Source organism: Ostrinia nubilalis, chromosome 18 (assembly GCF_963855985.1).
Source record: "Ostrinia nubilalis chromosome 18, ilOstNubi1.1, whole genome shotgun sequence".
NCBI classification, from domain to species: Eukaryota; Metazoa; Arthropoda; class Insecta; order Lepidoptera; family Crambidae; genus Ostrinia; species Ostrinia nubilalis.
Genome location: NC_087105.1, coordinates 5,759,253 through 5,777,157, shown reverse-complemented (window position 1 = coordinate 5,777,157; position 17,905 = coordinate 5,759,253). Strand labels below are relative to the sequence as shown.

The 17,905-nt window shown below is 36.5% G+C and overlaps 3 protein-coding genes across 3 annotated transcripts in view; 2 read left to right on the top strand and 1 right to left on the bottom strand.

Moving 5' to 3' along the window:
* Positions 1 to 17,905, top strand: part of LOC135080591 (DNA-directed RNA polymerase III subunit RPC6) — a 52,390-nt gene that overhangs the window by 29,714 nt on the left and 4,771 nt on the right. The window lies entirely within an intron of this gene.
* Positions 2,325 to 6,665, top strand: LOC135080588 (ecdysteroid-regulated 16 kDa protein). The gene is made up of 3 exons (XM_063975259.1): positions 2,325 to 2,434; positions 5,444 to 5,554; positions 5,989 to 6,665. The coding sequence occupies exons 1-3, from the start codon at positions 2,353 to 2,355 to the stop codon at positions 6,261 to 6,263; spliced, it is 468 nt and encodes a 155-aa protein (XP_063831329.1). The 5' UTR covers positions 2,325 to 2,352; the 3' UTR covers positions 6,264 to 6,665.
* LOC135080864 (glucoside xylosyltransferase 1) lies at positions 6,763 to 16,317 on the bottom strand. Its single transcript, XM_063975593.1, has 7 exons — positions 16,233 to 16,317; positions 15,412 to 15,553; positions 14,846 to 15,152; positions 14,533 to 14,725; positions 13,914 to 14,029; positions 10,076 to 10,258; positions 6,763 to 9,369 (listed from the first exon to the last, which is right to left on the bottom strand). The coding sequence occupies exons 1-7, from the start codon at positions 16,315 to 16,317 to the stop codon at positions 9,190 to 9,192; spliced, it is 1,206 nt and encodes a 401-aa protein (XP_063831663.1). The 3' UTR covers positions 6,763 to 9,189.

Below are 17,905 nucleotides of genomic sequence, written 5' to 3'. Positions count from 1 at the left end.
TAATATAGCTTTCCGTGAGCAAAGTTTCGGACACAAGTTTCGGACAAAGAATTAAATGGAGGTGATATTTGTATAACAAATGTAGGTTATCTAATATTTTTATTTTACCAAATGAAAACAAATAGGTAACAAGTTAGCCTTTACATCGCGTTTCATCACGCGAATTAAAGCGGGCAAATTTAAAAGGTCCATGCACCTCCACCTACATTCCTATTCCGGTATTTAATTAGATAAAATTTAAAACGTTATTTGTTTGATCAAGGCCGAGCAAACGTTAAGGATTAACAAAGGAACAAAGCCCGAGGCACTTTAAGCACGGTAATATTATGCTTTAAGTGCCGAATAACCTTTTTTGAAGTCGCCGAAGTCGGTCAAAAGTTCCAGGGTTTACCTCCCCTATTACTTACTACCTAATGATTGGCGTATGTCTTATTAAATAGATGAAATATTACCCCGTTTAACTAAAGCGTGTATGTGTTTTACACCAAGCTAATGAATCATTTACTATTCATAAATTAAGTAGTGAACCAAAACAATAGTTCAGGATAAACCTCCACAAATGCGCAATCAATTTTAATAAAGTAAAAACAGTACCTATCAATGATGACAACGTAGCACTTTACTATCGTAACGTAGGATTGTTATTGTTGTATGTCAATACCAAAGTCCGGAATCATCGCAAGTTACGTGAATAAGACACGAAGACGCGACTCAACCACAAAATAAGACAACCTACTAGCTCGTGTGAGATATTTACGTCCTGTATCCTGCAACCAAGAGGCTTCGCAGTGATGAAAATATACGAACACTTTGCACTTTGTGCTCTTCGCAATAAGGATTCGCGTGCGAGTTGGAGGCAGAGTTGAGGTAAGGCAACAAAGCGGTGTGGCGAGTAATTTGGAATCTCAGATCATAGAAAGAGAATAGATATGAAGTCGCGCGTAACTACAACGAGAACCAGTGTCCCCACATTTCCCCCACCACAGCTCCCACACACACATTCAACTGTGTAAAAACAAAGCGACTGAGAGTCTACGACAACATGTGCAACCGGCATAAAAGTGCTGTGATTGGCCAGAAGGCGTGCCTTATGGCCAATCAATGGCCGCGTGACGTGACGCACACTTTGAAAAAAGCAATTAGAGAGAAGAAAGATAAAATGGAGTCGATAAGATATCGATACTTTAAATCCTGGGGGCAAGGCTCGAAATTGGTTTAAAAAATGCTTGTATTCATACAAGGTTTTCAAACCTTTTTATTATTATACGTTATTATTATGTTCTTTAACGATTTTTGCATGATAAAGGGGTCGGTTCCATTTTGTATGGACGAAAAACTCAGAATCAATTATTGGGACTAAATGAAGTTACCTTATATTAATTTACCCCAACCAAAGCTCAATGTCGTTATCGATGGAGTATAGAAGTTATAGACTGACAAAGTTTGTATAAAAAGTCATGGGTTAAGTAGGTACTTGCGATTTTTACCAGTATTTACAATATTGGTAATATTTTATTATTTACTTTAATAATAATAACAGGATCACTGTAATTATTATTAACTACTATCGCGCATTAACTTTTTAATTATGGCGAAATTCGTACCGCCTATGTTTATCAAAAATAATGCCTATATTAGGCTTTCAACTAGCTCTTATAGTAATTACATAGTTGACAGTTACTAATCCCTTCTACTATTGTTATTGTTTTTGTAAAAACTTAAAAATCGCAAGCAACTCATGATTTTTTCATTCAAAATTAGAAAATAGAAAATAATAATTTACTTCTATTTATCGATAATAGGAAACCGTATTAGAACACGAGCCCTGCACTATGTTACGACCGGCACATGCGGCCGTACTGTGTATTTTCACGCGTCAGTGGATATCGGAAGAAATAAAATACATTGCGCAGTAGTTACGCATGACATAAAGTGGTTGCTAACTAAATCGTCAATGTACAACGTGTTTGAATTTTTATCACCACTAATTTCGATATCGCAGTAAATGTCACGGCACTGAATTCGTTCGTAAAAATGTTTAGTTTTTTTTATTTATAAGCAAAATACCAATGGATTTGCAATACTTACATGTGGTAAATGACTTCATTGTTCCTGTAGTTCTTCGTTTCACTTATGTTATTGCACGTTACGACGCATTATCCAACAATATCGGAGAACATTTCCTCAGTACGACTGAATCGCGACTAACCTGGCGTCGCGGGCGATGTTCGTTTCTGGGCATATCGCGGAGACACGCGCCACGCCCCCGTTTCACATCTATTCCCTTCTATGATCTGAGTTTGGAATGGACAGCGCGGTCAGTGCAGCCGAGACGAGACGCCAGAAATCACGATGGCTCAGCTTGGTTTGGTCGTGCTCGCGTGCGCCGCGCTCGTCGCCTTGGCCGCGGCCACGAACGTGGAACAATGCTCCGGTGAGTGCAACAATTTACTGACATTTTTATTTTCAAATCATTTATTATTTCATCTAAGACTAAGAAAAAATCACGTTGCACATTTGTATGTAGTTAATTTATTATGACTGTCAATATGCTAGCAATGGTTCCAGCATCCGCTTAGTTAAATCTTTGATATCTTTTCTTTGTTTGTAGTAACATTGTGATTCTAAAATCTGTAGTTCGGTATTAGTTCTGATGTTCTAAATTTCCAAACTTTACAATACTGTCGGTCGCTCTGGTCGACCTGCTTTCGTCTCGTTAATACCTGCCTCGGTAACTGGTGCATTGATGTGTGCTAACAACATGCGGTAACTATACATTTGCCATTTTGTAATAGAACCGTTCTTTTTGGATTTCGTTATATTGGTACCTAGTTCTACTTAACTACCAATTACCAAAAGAATAAAGAGAACAGAAGACTACCTACCATAAATCAATATCCTTAGATCCACCTAGTAATAGTTAGTTACCATGCAGGGAAAACTTAATTATTAGAAGATTACTTGGTGCAACCAGTTGTTTTTATAGGTATATCTCCTCTTAGATCCGGTTTAAATATCTCTTAGATTGGACAAGATTATATTGCATTATTTATTATTATACCTGTAAAGTTAATTAAACTTAACACTGCACGACTAGTTATAAACTCAACAATTAGCTTGTTTTTCTGGTTTGATAAGTGGCTACTGGTCTAAATAATAGTTATCTGCGAGTAGACGCTAGTTGTACCTATAAATAGGTAATATTCCGTGCTGAGCATGTTCATGATAACGGCACCGAGATAATTAATGAGCAATAACAATAGGAGACGCGTAATCGGGCATGCTGGTCACTCGTTTACTAGGTAACATCTAACTATAACAAGAATATTATTTCTTAGTTAGCTGAATGAAAAGGCTTTCTTAGTTAGCAATTGTTGAAAGTAACATTTTTGCTTTAGTACTTCAATTTCCGAGCGATTAGTAAAAGGAGGAGAAGTTTCTTATATTCTGGTGAATTTCGAACCGCGCCGTAAACGTAAACGTAGGGTTGATGAGGGTTGACCAATAACCAGCATAGCGTGCCCACTCTGATTTCGGATCAGAGAGAGTCGGACAGAACCTTAATATTTAATTTAGTAAAATCTGGTTAATTTAATCCTGAAATAGCCTAACCACTCTGGCACTTAACTGGGAATCGAACTGAGAACTTTTAAAAGTAGAGAGATTCCAACTGTCTAACCACTGGAACACGGAGACTTGACATATTTTATTGATACAGTTAAGAATGTGGTTCCATAGGTACGAAGACTGGGAAAAGGCTCAGAAGATTATGACCTATCTAAAATACTTGCGTACCTAAGAATGTAATTCCAAATAGTGACGACTTTGCAATAAATTTACTTAGTCAGATGTTTACTGCTAACTAAAATTTTACCAAAACAAAAGTAATTACTTATATAACAGGTTTTTTGTTTACAATACGGGTACAACAACAGCTTAAATCTCTGCGGCTTATACAAACCGCAGCGGGTTCAAATCCATTACAAAAAGGTCTCAAAGCAAAAAATGACAGACTACCTACACAGCTACGTAATACGGCTGGCTGCTCCAGCGTCGTACCTATCTACACATATTAACATTATAGAGACCGTGCAAGCATTATTCATGCAATTCCTTTGAAGGGTGCATTTTCGGATACTTTTCTCTTGAAGGTTATTCTTCTTTTTTTCAATTCTATCAAAGTATCTACAGTATTGTAAAATGTTTAAGATTACAATAACTAAATCCATCATACACATTTAGATTGATTGACTGCATGATGTAAAGCATAGCATACAGTTGCATAGAACCTTTGTTTTCTGCCCCTGCCATAGTTTGGCATTTACCAGAGGTTTTAACTTCTCAATCGCCTAATCCTGCTCTTATAAGGTCTACCTTATTTACTACAGGCATATCTAGCACATAAGAACTGAGTAAGGTTCCGGTTCCTGCGTTAGCGCGGTGCAGAAAGATTATTTGTTATCATCGACCAATAGGCAAGACTTCAAATGTGCTTTGGACTGTACCGTGTGTGTGTAAAATTGTAGGGGCTGTCTGTCACTGCCTAGCGTTAGTCGTTGTACCCCAAACCCTAATCAGTGCGCTGCTGCTATGTGTTGTGCTGTTCTATAACTCAGCTCAACTTAAGAGGAAGAAATTATGTCTAACAAATACAAAGGACTCGTATCTCATCTATAAAATCTAAGATTTTCATGTAAAAAAACAACGTTGACAAGTTTCATCGATATTTTTTCCTCACGATGACTTTATAATGCCTGCTTTTTGTCGTTTCTGCAAGCTAGGTCAACCATGAACACGAAACGGCTCTGATGTGATAATTAATTACTGTCCGAGTCTCGGCTGCAGCGCCACGGTCAGGGACGTCCACTATGAGTGGCAGCCGACTTCATTGGCTCGCGTGATTTTAAAATAATTATGTAAACACTGCGACTAGCTACCTACTTAGATACCGATTGTTTACCTTCATCTCAATCGTAGGTAAAATATTCATAATATTAATCAATTTGATAGTGTAGTCTGGTCGTCGCGTCACCTCATTTATGGATATTTCATTAGCATCCTTTTTATAATGTCCGCATAATGCTCGCTCTAGAATAATGTATAATGTTATGTGGTACTGGCTACACTCTACAGTTCCGAAAAACTGGATTTGTTTCAAGTTGAGTTGCGTGCGTCTGAATGTGGTCCGACCGGGAGCCCATTCCACGCCATTTGAAGCTCTCTAAAGTATTTGCAGAAACAAAAAACTGGGAAGCCCTTTAGGGCCCTCGAACACGGCGATTTTTTGTAGCGATGCAGTCGCGCTGCTGTAGCGCTTTAGTAGCGCGTTGGCATCACTTCCGTAGTGCGTTGCTGCCACGGTGTTAAACTTTATACCGTTGTCTGTACATTAGGTACATGATGAAACTGTTTATTTTATTTACCTATTTCTTTTTATTTTAAGGAAAGTCCTTTGACAATCTCAATGAAAACGTACAGCTGTCACCATGCAAGAAGCCGCCGTGTCGACTGAAGAAAGGCACACAGCAACACATCACGATAAACTTCACACCGGGTAAGAATCATAATCAGAAAACTGTTAGCTATTAACAACAAAACTGTTAACTGTTTTATACAAAACTGTCCTATCTGTAAGCTTTTCGCGGCTGAAAATGTATGCTTAAGTAGGTACCCGCGGAAATAGGCATAGATAGTTCTCTTGTGCGATAGCAAATTTAACAAGACTAATACTGTTACCTACATTCTGTTGTTATTTTGTACGCTTAGACGCCGTTTAATCTCCCTGAGGAGGGTGAAACTCCCTCACAGCACTTTCACTCACATTGATCAGTAGGTAGGAATAATTTTGTATGAAGATGTTTACCTACTTACTGGAGTGCTGGCTTAGGAAAAATCGCGTTACCGCGTGCCTAAGCTACCTATTACTTTACAAAGTTATTTAAAATTAACTAGCCGATTTTTAATTGTTGATTTATTTTGATTTTTCAGATGAAGACCTCGACGACATCCAGAATAAAGTAACAGCTAAAGTATTAGGATTGGATGTGCCATTTGTAGGAGTCGATGGAAACTCTATTTGTGATAAACTTTTCACGGAGAGTGGAGAAAAAGCTAATTGTCCTGTAAAAGCCGGCACCAAATACGTATACAAGGACTCGTTTCCCGTACTCTCCATATATCCCACATTAAATACAAATGTACATTGGGAATTGAAGGGAAAAAGAGATTTAATTTGTTTCACAGTACCCGTCAGGATCTCATAAGTTCGTAACTTAATAATATGCATTTTATATAAGATACTTCCGAGGGCATACAATGTCAATAATGGGTGGTGTTGAGTAAATTACGTATCAACTATATTCATTTAGTTTTTATCTTACTACAAAACAAGCGTTTACTTACATAAACATGTTTGTCCAATACATTACCAAAATTAATTCATTGATTTCGTTCGTTCTAATAAAACTTAAAAGTAGGTATTCGTGCGTGATGCATCATACGTACGCAGGGGACTTAAATACAAATTATTGTTTTCATTTTTGTCTTTTGGACTCTCGGAACATGTTCCGGTTTTGAAAAAGAAGACCTCTTATTGTTATTATTAAGTACATTATTAATAAATTTTTATACCTATTCAAATAAATTATTAATTTGTGTATCATCTACTTATCATTTTATTTAATAAGCACTAACATAACCCACTTCGGCCGCTCTAAACATTGATAAATAATAAATTAATACAATATCTTCTTAGCCCATTAATGGAAGGTATGGTAATAATTTTTTAAAGGCATGCAAACCCAGTCTGTGAAATAAAGAATAATACAGTTGCTAATTTATTCTTATTTTTTATACTTTTTGCTTAATAATAAAGGCTTTATTAATCTATGACTTTTTGTAATTTTTGTATTGCACAAGTTAAAATTTCCATTCTATTCGGTAGGGTCATTATTACATAAATAATAAAAATGGGATGTGGATGCATCCCCGGTAGCTTTTACGAATAGGTACCATGCGAATACTTAACCTAAAGCTAAAAACCTAAGAACTAGTTTGATGCGTTATTAGTATAGAATAAGAAAAATTTTTTTCCAAAACATTTAATATGTATCTCAGAAAATTATGTAAAAAAATAACAATATTTATTTAATAATGGAAATGCTAATAATAAATGAGGCAGATAGCAATACTTAATTGTTACTTACTTAATCTACATAGTGCGAATGTCTTATAATTTATTATTTAACATATTTTTATTTAAATAAAATACCTAGATACTGGGCGTTCAACGCCTACGGCCTACCCGATCACGAAAGGCAAATAAATACTTTCAAGTTGCCTATTGTAAAGTAAAAAACACATATTTATTTAGATAAACTTTTCGCGTAGTAATAAACAGTTATTTTTCATTAAAAATAACAGTATGTCATTATTTATTAACATAGGGATAAATATTTCATAGCATTATTTTGAATTTTATTTTGGGAATTTAAATGTTGGAGATTTTTGTGATGATTATGTTTTGTAAAATGTATTAACAAAAGAGTATTAACCAATGTAACGTATGAAAAAACTTCCAGAAATAATTCATACGATATCATTTCTGTAGTCAACCTAGCGATGTGCCCTTGTTGAGATAAAATACCGGATACTGAAATGTTGCCGACAAGGCTGGGAATATATTAAGTAATAATGCAATTTTAATACTGACTTGTTTTTAACAGATTCAATGTTAATACATAAAGATGGCCACTAAATTTTATACTAATGTTATATTACATTATGTATTATTCAATTTAATTAAAGTCTGTTGATGTCTGTTAAGGCCATTTTCTTAATAACAAGTTTTTGGCATGGGATTTTTATGTTCCTCAAACCGATAAATGGAATCATTAACCTACGTTACTCGTATTATTGTAATGCAAAGATTTCCAATTGCGCAGGAATTAATGGAGTTTTTTAAATCTTTTACTAGATTAAGAATTACTACGAGCGCATTTTACCTTCCGCTTTGAGATCGATCGATACGATCCTAGACGAAAGTAACCAAGAGTAGTAGCAAGAAGAAATTGAGCGTAACTTGACAGATCATTCCAGAGATTACACATCACATAAATTTATTAATTCTAAAAATTAGGGTGTAGCGACATGAATAGTAGAATCGAATTCTTTTTAATTTAGTGTGTATATTATGGTCAGTCAAAAATCACATAGCTGTTTACTAAGGGAAGAAAGCCTGTGGATTTACGCCTATGTTCAATTTCATTTTCTAAATCTCTCCTAAAGATTTGATTAGATCCCAAATTATAGGAGCTGCGTAGGGAAAAGTTGAAGAAAAAAAAAAAAAGGTTGCGCGCCGTGATATAGTCTTATCGACGTCAAAATGTATAGGCAAAATCGATAAAATGACGTGATAACCGCTTTTCGCGGCGCCCCTACTAGGCCTACAGGTCACCTATGCGCTGGACTGACAAATTAGTGAAATCCGCACTAGTGAGATCCGCACTCCGCGTGCGGTGAGCTGACTGACTGTGTGCGCCTCTACCATCGACGCAGAAGCAGAGATTAGAATTACTTGTATTGTAGATGCCTTAACGTGACCACGACCACTGCTAAGAGCGAATTAACAGATAAAAACAAATAGAAAAACCATTAACAGAAAACCCTTGTTATCTTCTCGGAAAAACTTCACAGCGGCGATATCCACATCAATACAGTTTTTTTTCCTATGAAAAATACTTTGCGCCCCAGGTGAGGAGGCGGGTTTTGGGACTCCCTTATCGGATGGAGATTAGCCCTGACAATCAAAAAACCGTCAATCCACAAGTAGCTTTCTTCCTTTATACCTCTGTGTTCATTATAGAGGAATTTAAATATATTTTTATTTATAATGCAAAACATTTCTATTACGGTGTCATGTCTATAATCATGCTGAAATATGAGTTGTCGTAGTAGCAAAAAATTCGCTCATGCATTCACATCACACATTCATTTGCTTCTTTTGCAACTACAATCTTATAAATATAAATGTACATTATAGTAAATAGTAATAATATCCTTATGCTTAAAATTATTTAAGGAGATTCTTAGAAGCACCATATTTTCAAGTTTTGTATACTGGTAACATTAAAATACTTACATTATTATATTTTCAAGTAAACTTCAATAATTCCTACTTCACCCATGGGGCTACCTTTCGGGGGCGTCATATAAATCACTTATTGTCTTTATAGGTATTCTTAGAAAAGCATCCTTCAAGTTTCCACAGTTGGATGGTGAAGCTTCTGATAAGTATTTTTCCATGTTATTCAGCAAATTATTCGATGGATCTGTTCCAACTTCATGTTCGTCTATCGCTTTGTATATCGCCTGTAACAAATACATTGTTTAGATTAACACCAAATTGTAGTAAAATAATATTCAGTAAAATGCTACATTACACCAAAAGGATAGCTCAAACTTTTATCTTGGGTATTGAGATCCAGTAGTCTCATAAAATAGTAATAGCTGACCCAGTGATACCGCCAATGTACATCAGAAACACATAATGTAGGATTGTAATGTTGAAACATTTTTTCAAATCGGTCCAATAGTTTCGGAGCCTATTCAAAACAAAGAAACAAGTCTTTTCTCTTCATAATATTAGGCGATTATCACACTGCACCGCGCTCTGCCGCGGTCCGCGTGGCGACCATATAACGAATCCCGCGCGCAAACGCGTTGTCAGTGTGTTGTGCCGCGCGTGTTTTCTATACAGACTGAGGTATTTGCATACAATGATTAAGTCTGTCGTCCCGCGTACCGCGGCGGAGCGCGGTGCAGTGTGATAATCGCCTTAGTGTAAAGTTTGGTCTGTGAGCACGTAGAATTTTGTCCAATGACCCCGAGCTACCCATCCTTATCCTTATCGCTCGCGCGTAATTATGTTGCTATCGCGCTCGCACACTCACTGCGGGTGCCAGTCGCACAGTCGCGACAGCAATATAATTAGGCGCGAGCGATAAGGATGGGTAGCTTGGGGTCATTGGACAAAATTCTACGTGCTCACGGACCGGGCTTTAGACTGTAGACTAACTTGAAACGCGGGCTGTTTCTGGTTGTGGAAGACGCCGCGGCTGCCGTGCAGCAGCAGCACGCCGCGCGCCGCCGCGCCGGCGCACGCGTCGCCGTACATGCACTGGTCGGCGCGGTAGTTGAAGCGGCACGGCAGCACCAGCACCGCGCTCTCGTGATAGTGGAATATGATATTTATTATATCCTGGAACAACAAAGCGTACCGATTCATTATATTTGTTAGTTGAGCGACAATTTGGTATACTTTGGACTCTAGTTAAATTATTATTTTAGTTTCCTTTGATCACCTATAAATAAATCACACCTCCTCTGAATAGTCACATGTCCAATCGTTGTAGGTACTTTCATACAGTACCCGGTAGGCTTGTGTAGTACATGTACTATGTACTAATAGGAAGCAATTCCTTTAAGTGAACGAGAACGAACTATTCCTTTTTGGTCGTTCAAATCGGTCTTTTAGTTCACTTTAGTACCTACAGCCGATCACGAATGAATAGGTGTGAACGAGACGTGAATTGGTGACAAGCGCGCGTAAGCGAGATAGATTCGGCTCTGTGAGTGTGTTGCGAGTCCACTTTGATCACCTGGGCCATACCGATTACGCCGAGATTTCTGTTCCGATTTCAGTCATTCTTTTTTTGATCGTTGCGGAATAGTTGCCATTTTGTCCCATGAAAATTTAAGTTAATTAAGTTAAGTAGTTTTTATTTTATGAGAATTTTTGTTTTTAGCATGTTCATGTGAACACTTTGTTCGTGACAATTACGTCGTCTAGGTATTCTGATAGATTTCTGGTCCGATTTGAGTAATTCTTGGTCCCATATAAATTAATTTATTAATTTAGTAGATTTTATTTTATGAGTAGGTATGAGTTTCGAACAGATATTTTTTCGTAACCGATTTCTTTTTACTAGCAACAACTTCGGAAATGATAATGATAACAGTTTTTATACATGGTATAAAGGTGTTACATTGCATTGTGTTGTGATAGTGAGCACATATTTTGCCAAGATTTATAGCAATAATTTAATTGTTTGAGGATCATAATGCGTATATGAGTAATTAACAAATGTGTAAATAAGAAGTAGATTAAAAATGTCACTAGTAATCAGTTAATAAATATTATAAATAATAATTTCATAATGTGCACACTAGAAATTTTATAAATTATAGTCTATACTATAGGTACATATACAGGGTGTTAGGTAAATGGGTATATGAGCCGACACTAGCCCATGTTAACATGGGCATATAAATGGTATGGTGAAGTCAGAAATTAGATATCATCATTTTAATTTTTTAAATTTTCATACAAAATAAATTTATGAAATCCGATTTGTATGAAAATTAAAATATTAATCATGTTAAAGACTATCATGCGGGTGCCCGCTGCATGCGCTCGCCTAATAATGCATAGTAAGTAATGCATGATAGTCATGCCGCGGACACCTATTTGCGCGCTGTATAAACTCATTTTCGAAACTATCCGCGCGCGGGCGCCCCGCAAGCGACTTAGCGGAGGCCCTTTAGTGGGAGTAGTATTGAGGAAAAGCTGCTTCTCCCACGGCCAGTGGCATGCTGGAGGCTTGGTGATTCTAGCACCCGTATGAAAATAAAAAAATATTGTTTACCAATAAATACTGCGGTAATTAGACTAAATTATTAAAAGTGCCTACCCAAAGTCATTATTCCACGCGGACGAAGTCGCGGGCACAGCTAGTGCACGATAAATTAATACAGCAGTTTGTTGATTAGTAACTTGTCTGACTTTATTAAGTGCGTAAACCATTGGTTCCCAAACTTATTTGAGACGCGCCCCCTTTAGACCATACAAAAATTCCGCGCCCCCCTTCTCCAGTTAAGAATATTTATTGGTCGTATCGAGCAGCCTCTCCATTCTCTCAACCGCGCAGGATTTTTACACTTAAGTACACAGATGGCATGCGCCCCCCCACTTAGGGAACCAATAGCGTTTATTATTATTATTTATTTATTTATTTATTGACTGGAAAAATCAGTCAAAAGTGATATTGACCAACCACTTTTGCATGATTTTTGCAGTCAAAAGTGGTTTTGACCGATTATGAGTTTTGACTGAAACATAATTATAGTGATGCGGCAAAATGTTTTCGGTGCGGCGCCGCACCGCACCGTGTAGCTTCTACTTAAAAAAAAAAACAGATTTAAAAAAACAGACTTTAAATATTAAATTGACTCCAATAAAGTACACTAAAAAGTAGAAAAATTATTACGTTATTTATTTAATTTTAATTAGTAAGGTGATGAAACAAGTACCACTCTGTCAATATGTTGTAAATAGATGAAGAAAAGAAAACATAAATTTTAAAAATGAATATAGATTTTCTCCTGTTTGGTTTAACCCATTAACGCCCGCCGTACTATAAATTGTACACAACTTTAAGTTACGATAAATCTGATTTAGTGGGTATTTTAACTCTGGAAATAATTCCAATCGGTAAACAAAGGTCTATGCATTACATCCTGAGATGAAACAGAACATAATTATAAAATCTTAAGGGGGTATTTTGCGATTTCGTTTCAGTAATTTTTTCGTATCTCCTAGTGGATAGTTGACAATTTTTTATACAAGGTTTAAGTTACACAAAATACCGAATAAGTTGTTAGTGTATTAGCTAGCAACATATCCTAATATAAAATACATAAAAAAAATCATTTCATGGAAAGTTTTTTATGCTATAACTCCCAAAGTGATGCTGTACTAACTTTAGTACAATGGGCGCTTGACATGTTACGTAAAATAGTAAAATAATGACATTATTATTAGAGTGTTTACTTATTTCTTCATAGTTCTTATATGTAATCAATGTTTTCTTTTTCCAATAACATGGCTCTTTATTTATGGGGTTACAGACAACAAAAAGACACATTTTGTTTTCCCAATTACGACCTGTTTGTCGACCTAAAGAGACTTAGTTACATAGTTTTTGGAACCATACGTGACAACAGAACCAAATGGTATCCTTTGATTACTTACAAAGATTTTCACAAAAAGCCTAGAGACAGATTCGACAAGGCAAACATAATTTTATTAGTATTGATTGAAAGATAATAATGTGGGTACTATTGGAACAAATTTTGATGGTTTAGAACCATTGGGAAAGGTCATTATATGGGGTCTCTTGATAAAAAAAAGTAGAGTTATGCACCACTGGGTGTCCAGCTCCAGTATAATAAAAAGATTAGTGGGTTAGATCAGATGGATAGTCTATGGAACTTTACCAAACTGAGGTAAAAGGAAAAAAGCGGTGGATGGGTCTTGTTTGCTTATATGGTGGACATGACAATTTCAAATGCATGCAGACTGCACTGCATAGTAAACTCATATAGTCGCTTAGATCAGCTAGCATTCCGCAAATATTATAGTAGCGCACATATTTGACCTATAAAAGATAAATAATTGTAGGTAATCTTGCTCTAGTTGATAGAGAAGAAATATGAAATAATGATTATAATCAAAATAAACCAGCAAACAAGCTGATTTGACAGCTTAAAATTACTGTGTGTTTCAATTGAGTCAAAACATCTTATGGCAAGTGCCTGAAAACACTGAGCCAGTATGGAGAAGGCTTTGCTCAACATGACTCATAAGCGCCCATTGTACTAAACTTTGTACACCCCTGAAAACCTAACTTCTGATTTTGTTTTTGGTTTTCTTTCTGTTTAGTATTATTTCTGAAGTATTTTTATAAAGAAAATAAACATTGGCTATGTGAAATTTATCGTAGTTTTCATTTGGGCGTTAATGGGTTAAACTTAAAAGTATTTAGTCCTGAAAATGTTTAAGCTTATAACATTACCTGATCTCCCCATGGTATGTACAGTTTCCATTTAAGCATGATTGGGGTCACATAATCCACCCAACCAAAAGTTCTCATTCTGGTCAAATTCATCAGCATTAATCCTGAATTTAGACCTGAAATTAAATATTATTAATTTCAAAAAACTTATTTTATTAGTACTCATATAGTTATGTATTGCATTAAAGCTGTATTCACAAGTGTAATTTTTCCAGTAATTTCATAGTAAGGTTGTGTTTCACTGTGTTACACAGTTTCACTGTTTAACACAGTGAAATATAATTTTTAAATATTCTAAAATCAGGACAGATCTAGGAATCAATGTAGTGTAAATATTTTTTTTTTATGCATAACAAGGCAGATATTTGACCACAATTGCACCTGATGTTAAGTGGGATGCAGTCTAGGATGATACATAATCTGCCCTGTATTAATATTTATTTAAGGTAAACTTGTTATTAGTATGCAACACAAAAGGAAGCTTTATTTTATAAAATTACATTTTGCAGTAGAATCCGATTATAACAATGCTCAAGAGACCGATAAAATTATGTTGTATTATCCGGACGTCATACTAAAGCAGTAATTTTTATATTTTCATTGTGATACAAGTTCTTACCATATTTCCCATAAAAAGGATGTTTTGCGAAACGAGGATACCAAGATATATTGGGATTATCATCTTCAAGTGTCATTGCAGATATCTGTGAACTATTGAACTGAGAGAAGAAATGCCAGATCTCATCAGCAGGCCCCAAAAAAAGTGTATCTGTGTCTACATAGATCATCGCATCTATGTGAGTAAGCAATTTCTGAAATGTAAGTTCAAGATTAGTTGATACAACACCCCTTCACAGGCAACTGGTTCATTTACTGATCCCTGTAAGGGGCTATATGGCACACATCTGGACATTCATAAACATGATACACACTGGAATAAAGAGGCGTTGAGCTGCGCATTTACTGAACAAGTTTAACCAATCTTCTTTGTGAGCTTCAGGGAAATATATTCTTTGTAATTCAAAATCCAATTGGTTTCTTGTGTGTGTTTTCCATTTGTGTAATATTTCATCAAACTTTGGTCTTAAATTATCATCAGTAAATATAACGAAGTACAGTGGAGTCTTTGTAAAGAGCAGAGCAGATTTAATAACATTTAATGACTCATTAAATCTACTGTCACACACAACAATAGATATCACAATTTTATCAAATTTATTACTTTGGACCTCCTTTACTCTGAAACAAACATTCAGAATTAATCCTAAACAACGGCAACAAAACAAATTAATCTTATGTGGTAAAATGTATAAACTAACTGTGACTTCAAAATAACACTTTTCCTACTTGAACTACTATTATTTGAATAATAAACAAAGATCAAAATGAAACATGTAATAAATAAAATAAATAAACATTTGCAACAAGTTAATCTTCGCATTTTAATTTCGAAATAACACTGAATAACACTACCACAACACTACACAACAAAATAAACCGATTCTCCCCAGTGGGTCTAGACAAAGTGCTTAATATAATCGCAAACCAGTCGAAAAGTGGTCGAAAAGCCCCTTTTTTGTATGGAGTTTTGACGGATTCGATTTTCGATTCGATCAAAAAGTGCGTTTTGTCTAGGGGGGCTGATTCATTCAAATGTCATTAATGTCAATTTTTTTTTTTAGGACCCTTGTAGCAAATATGGACTTGTAGCTTTGTGTCACTAAAATCCATGCTCTGCATAGAGCTAGGTTGTAAGTCTTTGCCTGTCGAGTCAAACAAAAAAAAATTGAAGCACTGCCATCACTGCCATGAAGCTAAAGATAAAAATGGAGGCTGACTTGGAACAAAAACTTGAGTCAAATACCTACTTATCTCTATCTCGCTCTCTGTGGGCCGACCTCTCTTTTTAGTGGGGACTGTAGTATTGCTATCTCCTGATTTAAATCTCCAAGTAAATTCTTCGAAATAGCCAATTCACTAACCAAATCGGAAGTTAAACAAATAAATAATTAAATTTTTGAACTACGATTACCTAGTTGAATTAAAAATCACGAAATTGTCGGCCGTTTAGGTTTAATGTGTTGGCGAATCAGGGAATTAAAATCCCAATTCCTGGGGAATCGGTACTGTGGCGACGCCACTACAAACTAGTGATCAACAGATGGCGCTGTTACTACTTCACTATGGCACACTCCGCCGCTCATACAAACCTGCATCGCGGTGACGGAGTTTTATATCCTGCCAAGTACCTATATATAGGCAAACCAAAATTGGACCTTGGTCCCCGAGCATAACACCCGCTCGGAAGGAAGCACTAACATCTAGCTTCCTTATTGTGGTTGAGCATCATATCCCACATTGGTGACCCCGACGTGATGTGAGACGTGACCTCCATCACCACCATCTTCGGCATCAGCCTCCGCCATCCTCACCATCTCCGCCACTCCGTCATCAGCTCCAGTCTTCAACAAGCCAGCATCCAGCCTTCAGGGACAATCGCCTTTATGTAGATTTGTGTAAAACCAATGCGGGTTTACGAGCCCCACTCAATAGACTGTTGTCCATTTACAACCAGAACTTTAATAGCGTCGATTTTTCCCAGAGTTCCTCAAGATTTAAAAAGCATATTTTAGACACTCTGCAAAGTGACCAAATTAAAATTAAGATAAATTAAATGAAAAAAAAAAAACAACAAAATTAATAATTAAAAGTCTGAACATAATATTAATTACTTCTTGGTGTTGAGCTACACCGCGTTTATAAGGTGTACCTTAATTGTAATTGCCCCGCTCTTTATTACATGGTTTCATTATCAATATGTGGATTACGTAGTGGGATGTGTTACCACATAAATAATACATAAGTCTAGTAGATAAGTTAATTTTTGTAACACATTTGTTTGTAATTCCTAAATAAATAAATAAAAATAAATAAATAAATCGCAGATCGCAACCGACCTTCCTGGTTCCTCGGCAGCAAGCAACCGTTACTTCACTGGTCACGGGTACAGCTCTGGCCCAGCTCCACGCCCGACCATCGAAGACGCCTCCGCTCACTATCCCGACTCACCGTGGATAGAGCACCGCAACCCGCTCGTCTCGACTCACCGCAGACTTGAGCACACTGGCACTTGTAAGCTCATCACGCACAGACTGCTGAGCTCATCCTGACGTCATCCACCTCCGGTTCTTCCGGGAGGAGTGGTGTGGCGACGCCACTACAAACTAGTGACCAACAGATGGCGCTGTTACTACTTCACTATGGCACACTCCGCCGCTCATACAAACCTGCATCGCGGTGACGGAGTTTTATATCCTGCCAAGTACCTATATATAGGCAAACCAAAATTGGACCTTGGTCCCCGAGCATAACACCCGCTCGGAAGGAAGCACTAACATCTAGCTTCCTTATTGTGGTTGAGCATCATATCCCTCAGTACCATGTGGCAACATCGGCCCAATCCGGCCCATCATGGCGGTTGTTTACTATTTTGTTTATTATGCAGTTAATTTCGTTTGAGATTATTTACAGGAAATAATCATTGTTTTATCACAAGAAATGGTGCAAAATTTTATAGTGCGTGGTTGCGGTAGTACGTGGTGTCCTGGAAGTGACATAAGATTCCACGCGTAAGTGTTTATTTCGTGATTTCCGACATTAGATCATTGTAAACATTTTTCACATTTTTTACAGTAATTTCTTCCTAAAACGTTTTACCAGTATTTACACTTATCATTTTTAATGATACCTATGTCAAGAAATAAAGATTTTACATTGAGTTTCTTTCATTGAATTTGAGCAAATTTATATTTTTTGTTTATTTAGAAAGAGAGAGTGTGCCCACAGAGAGCGAGATAGTGATACATAGTTTGTGCTTCAAGTAGGTATTCGGAGTGTGGCCTCCATTTTTATCTGTAGCTTCATGCTCGAATCCGTAAAAACTCCATACAAAAAAAGGGGCTTTTCGACCACTTTTCGACTGGTTTGCGATT

Bases quoted from the DNA above. Each gene is read 5' to 3' on its own strand.
- LOC135080588 (XM_063975259.1), top strand. From the start codon at position 2,353: ATGGCTCAGCTTGGTTTGGTCGTGCTCGCGTGCGCCGCGCTCGTCGCC. The intron at 2,435-5,443 runs GTGAGTGCAACA...TTTTATTTTAAG, and splicing joins GAACGTGGAACAATGCTCCG to GAAAGTCCTTTGACAATCTC. The intron at 5,555-5,988 runs GTAAGAATCATA...TTGATTTTTCAG, and splicing joins CACGATAAACTTCACACCGG to ATGAAGACCTCGACGACATC.
- LOC135080864 (XM_063975593.1), bottom strand. From the start codon at position 16,317: ATGGTGGTGATGGAGGTCACGTCTCACATCACGTCGGGGTCACCAATG. The intron at 15,554-16,232 runs GTTAGTGCTTCC...TGAATGAATCAG, and splicing joins CCACAATAAGGAAGCTAGAT to CCCCCCTAGACAAAACGCAC. The intron at 14,030-14,532 runs GTAAGAACTTGT...ATTTAATTTCAG, and splicing joins TCCTTTTTATGGGAAATATG to GTCTAAATTCAGGATTAATG.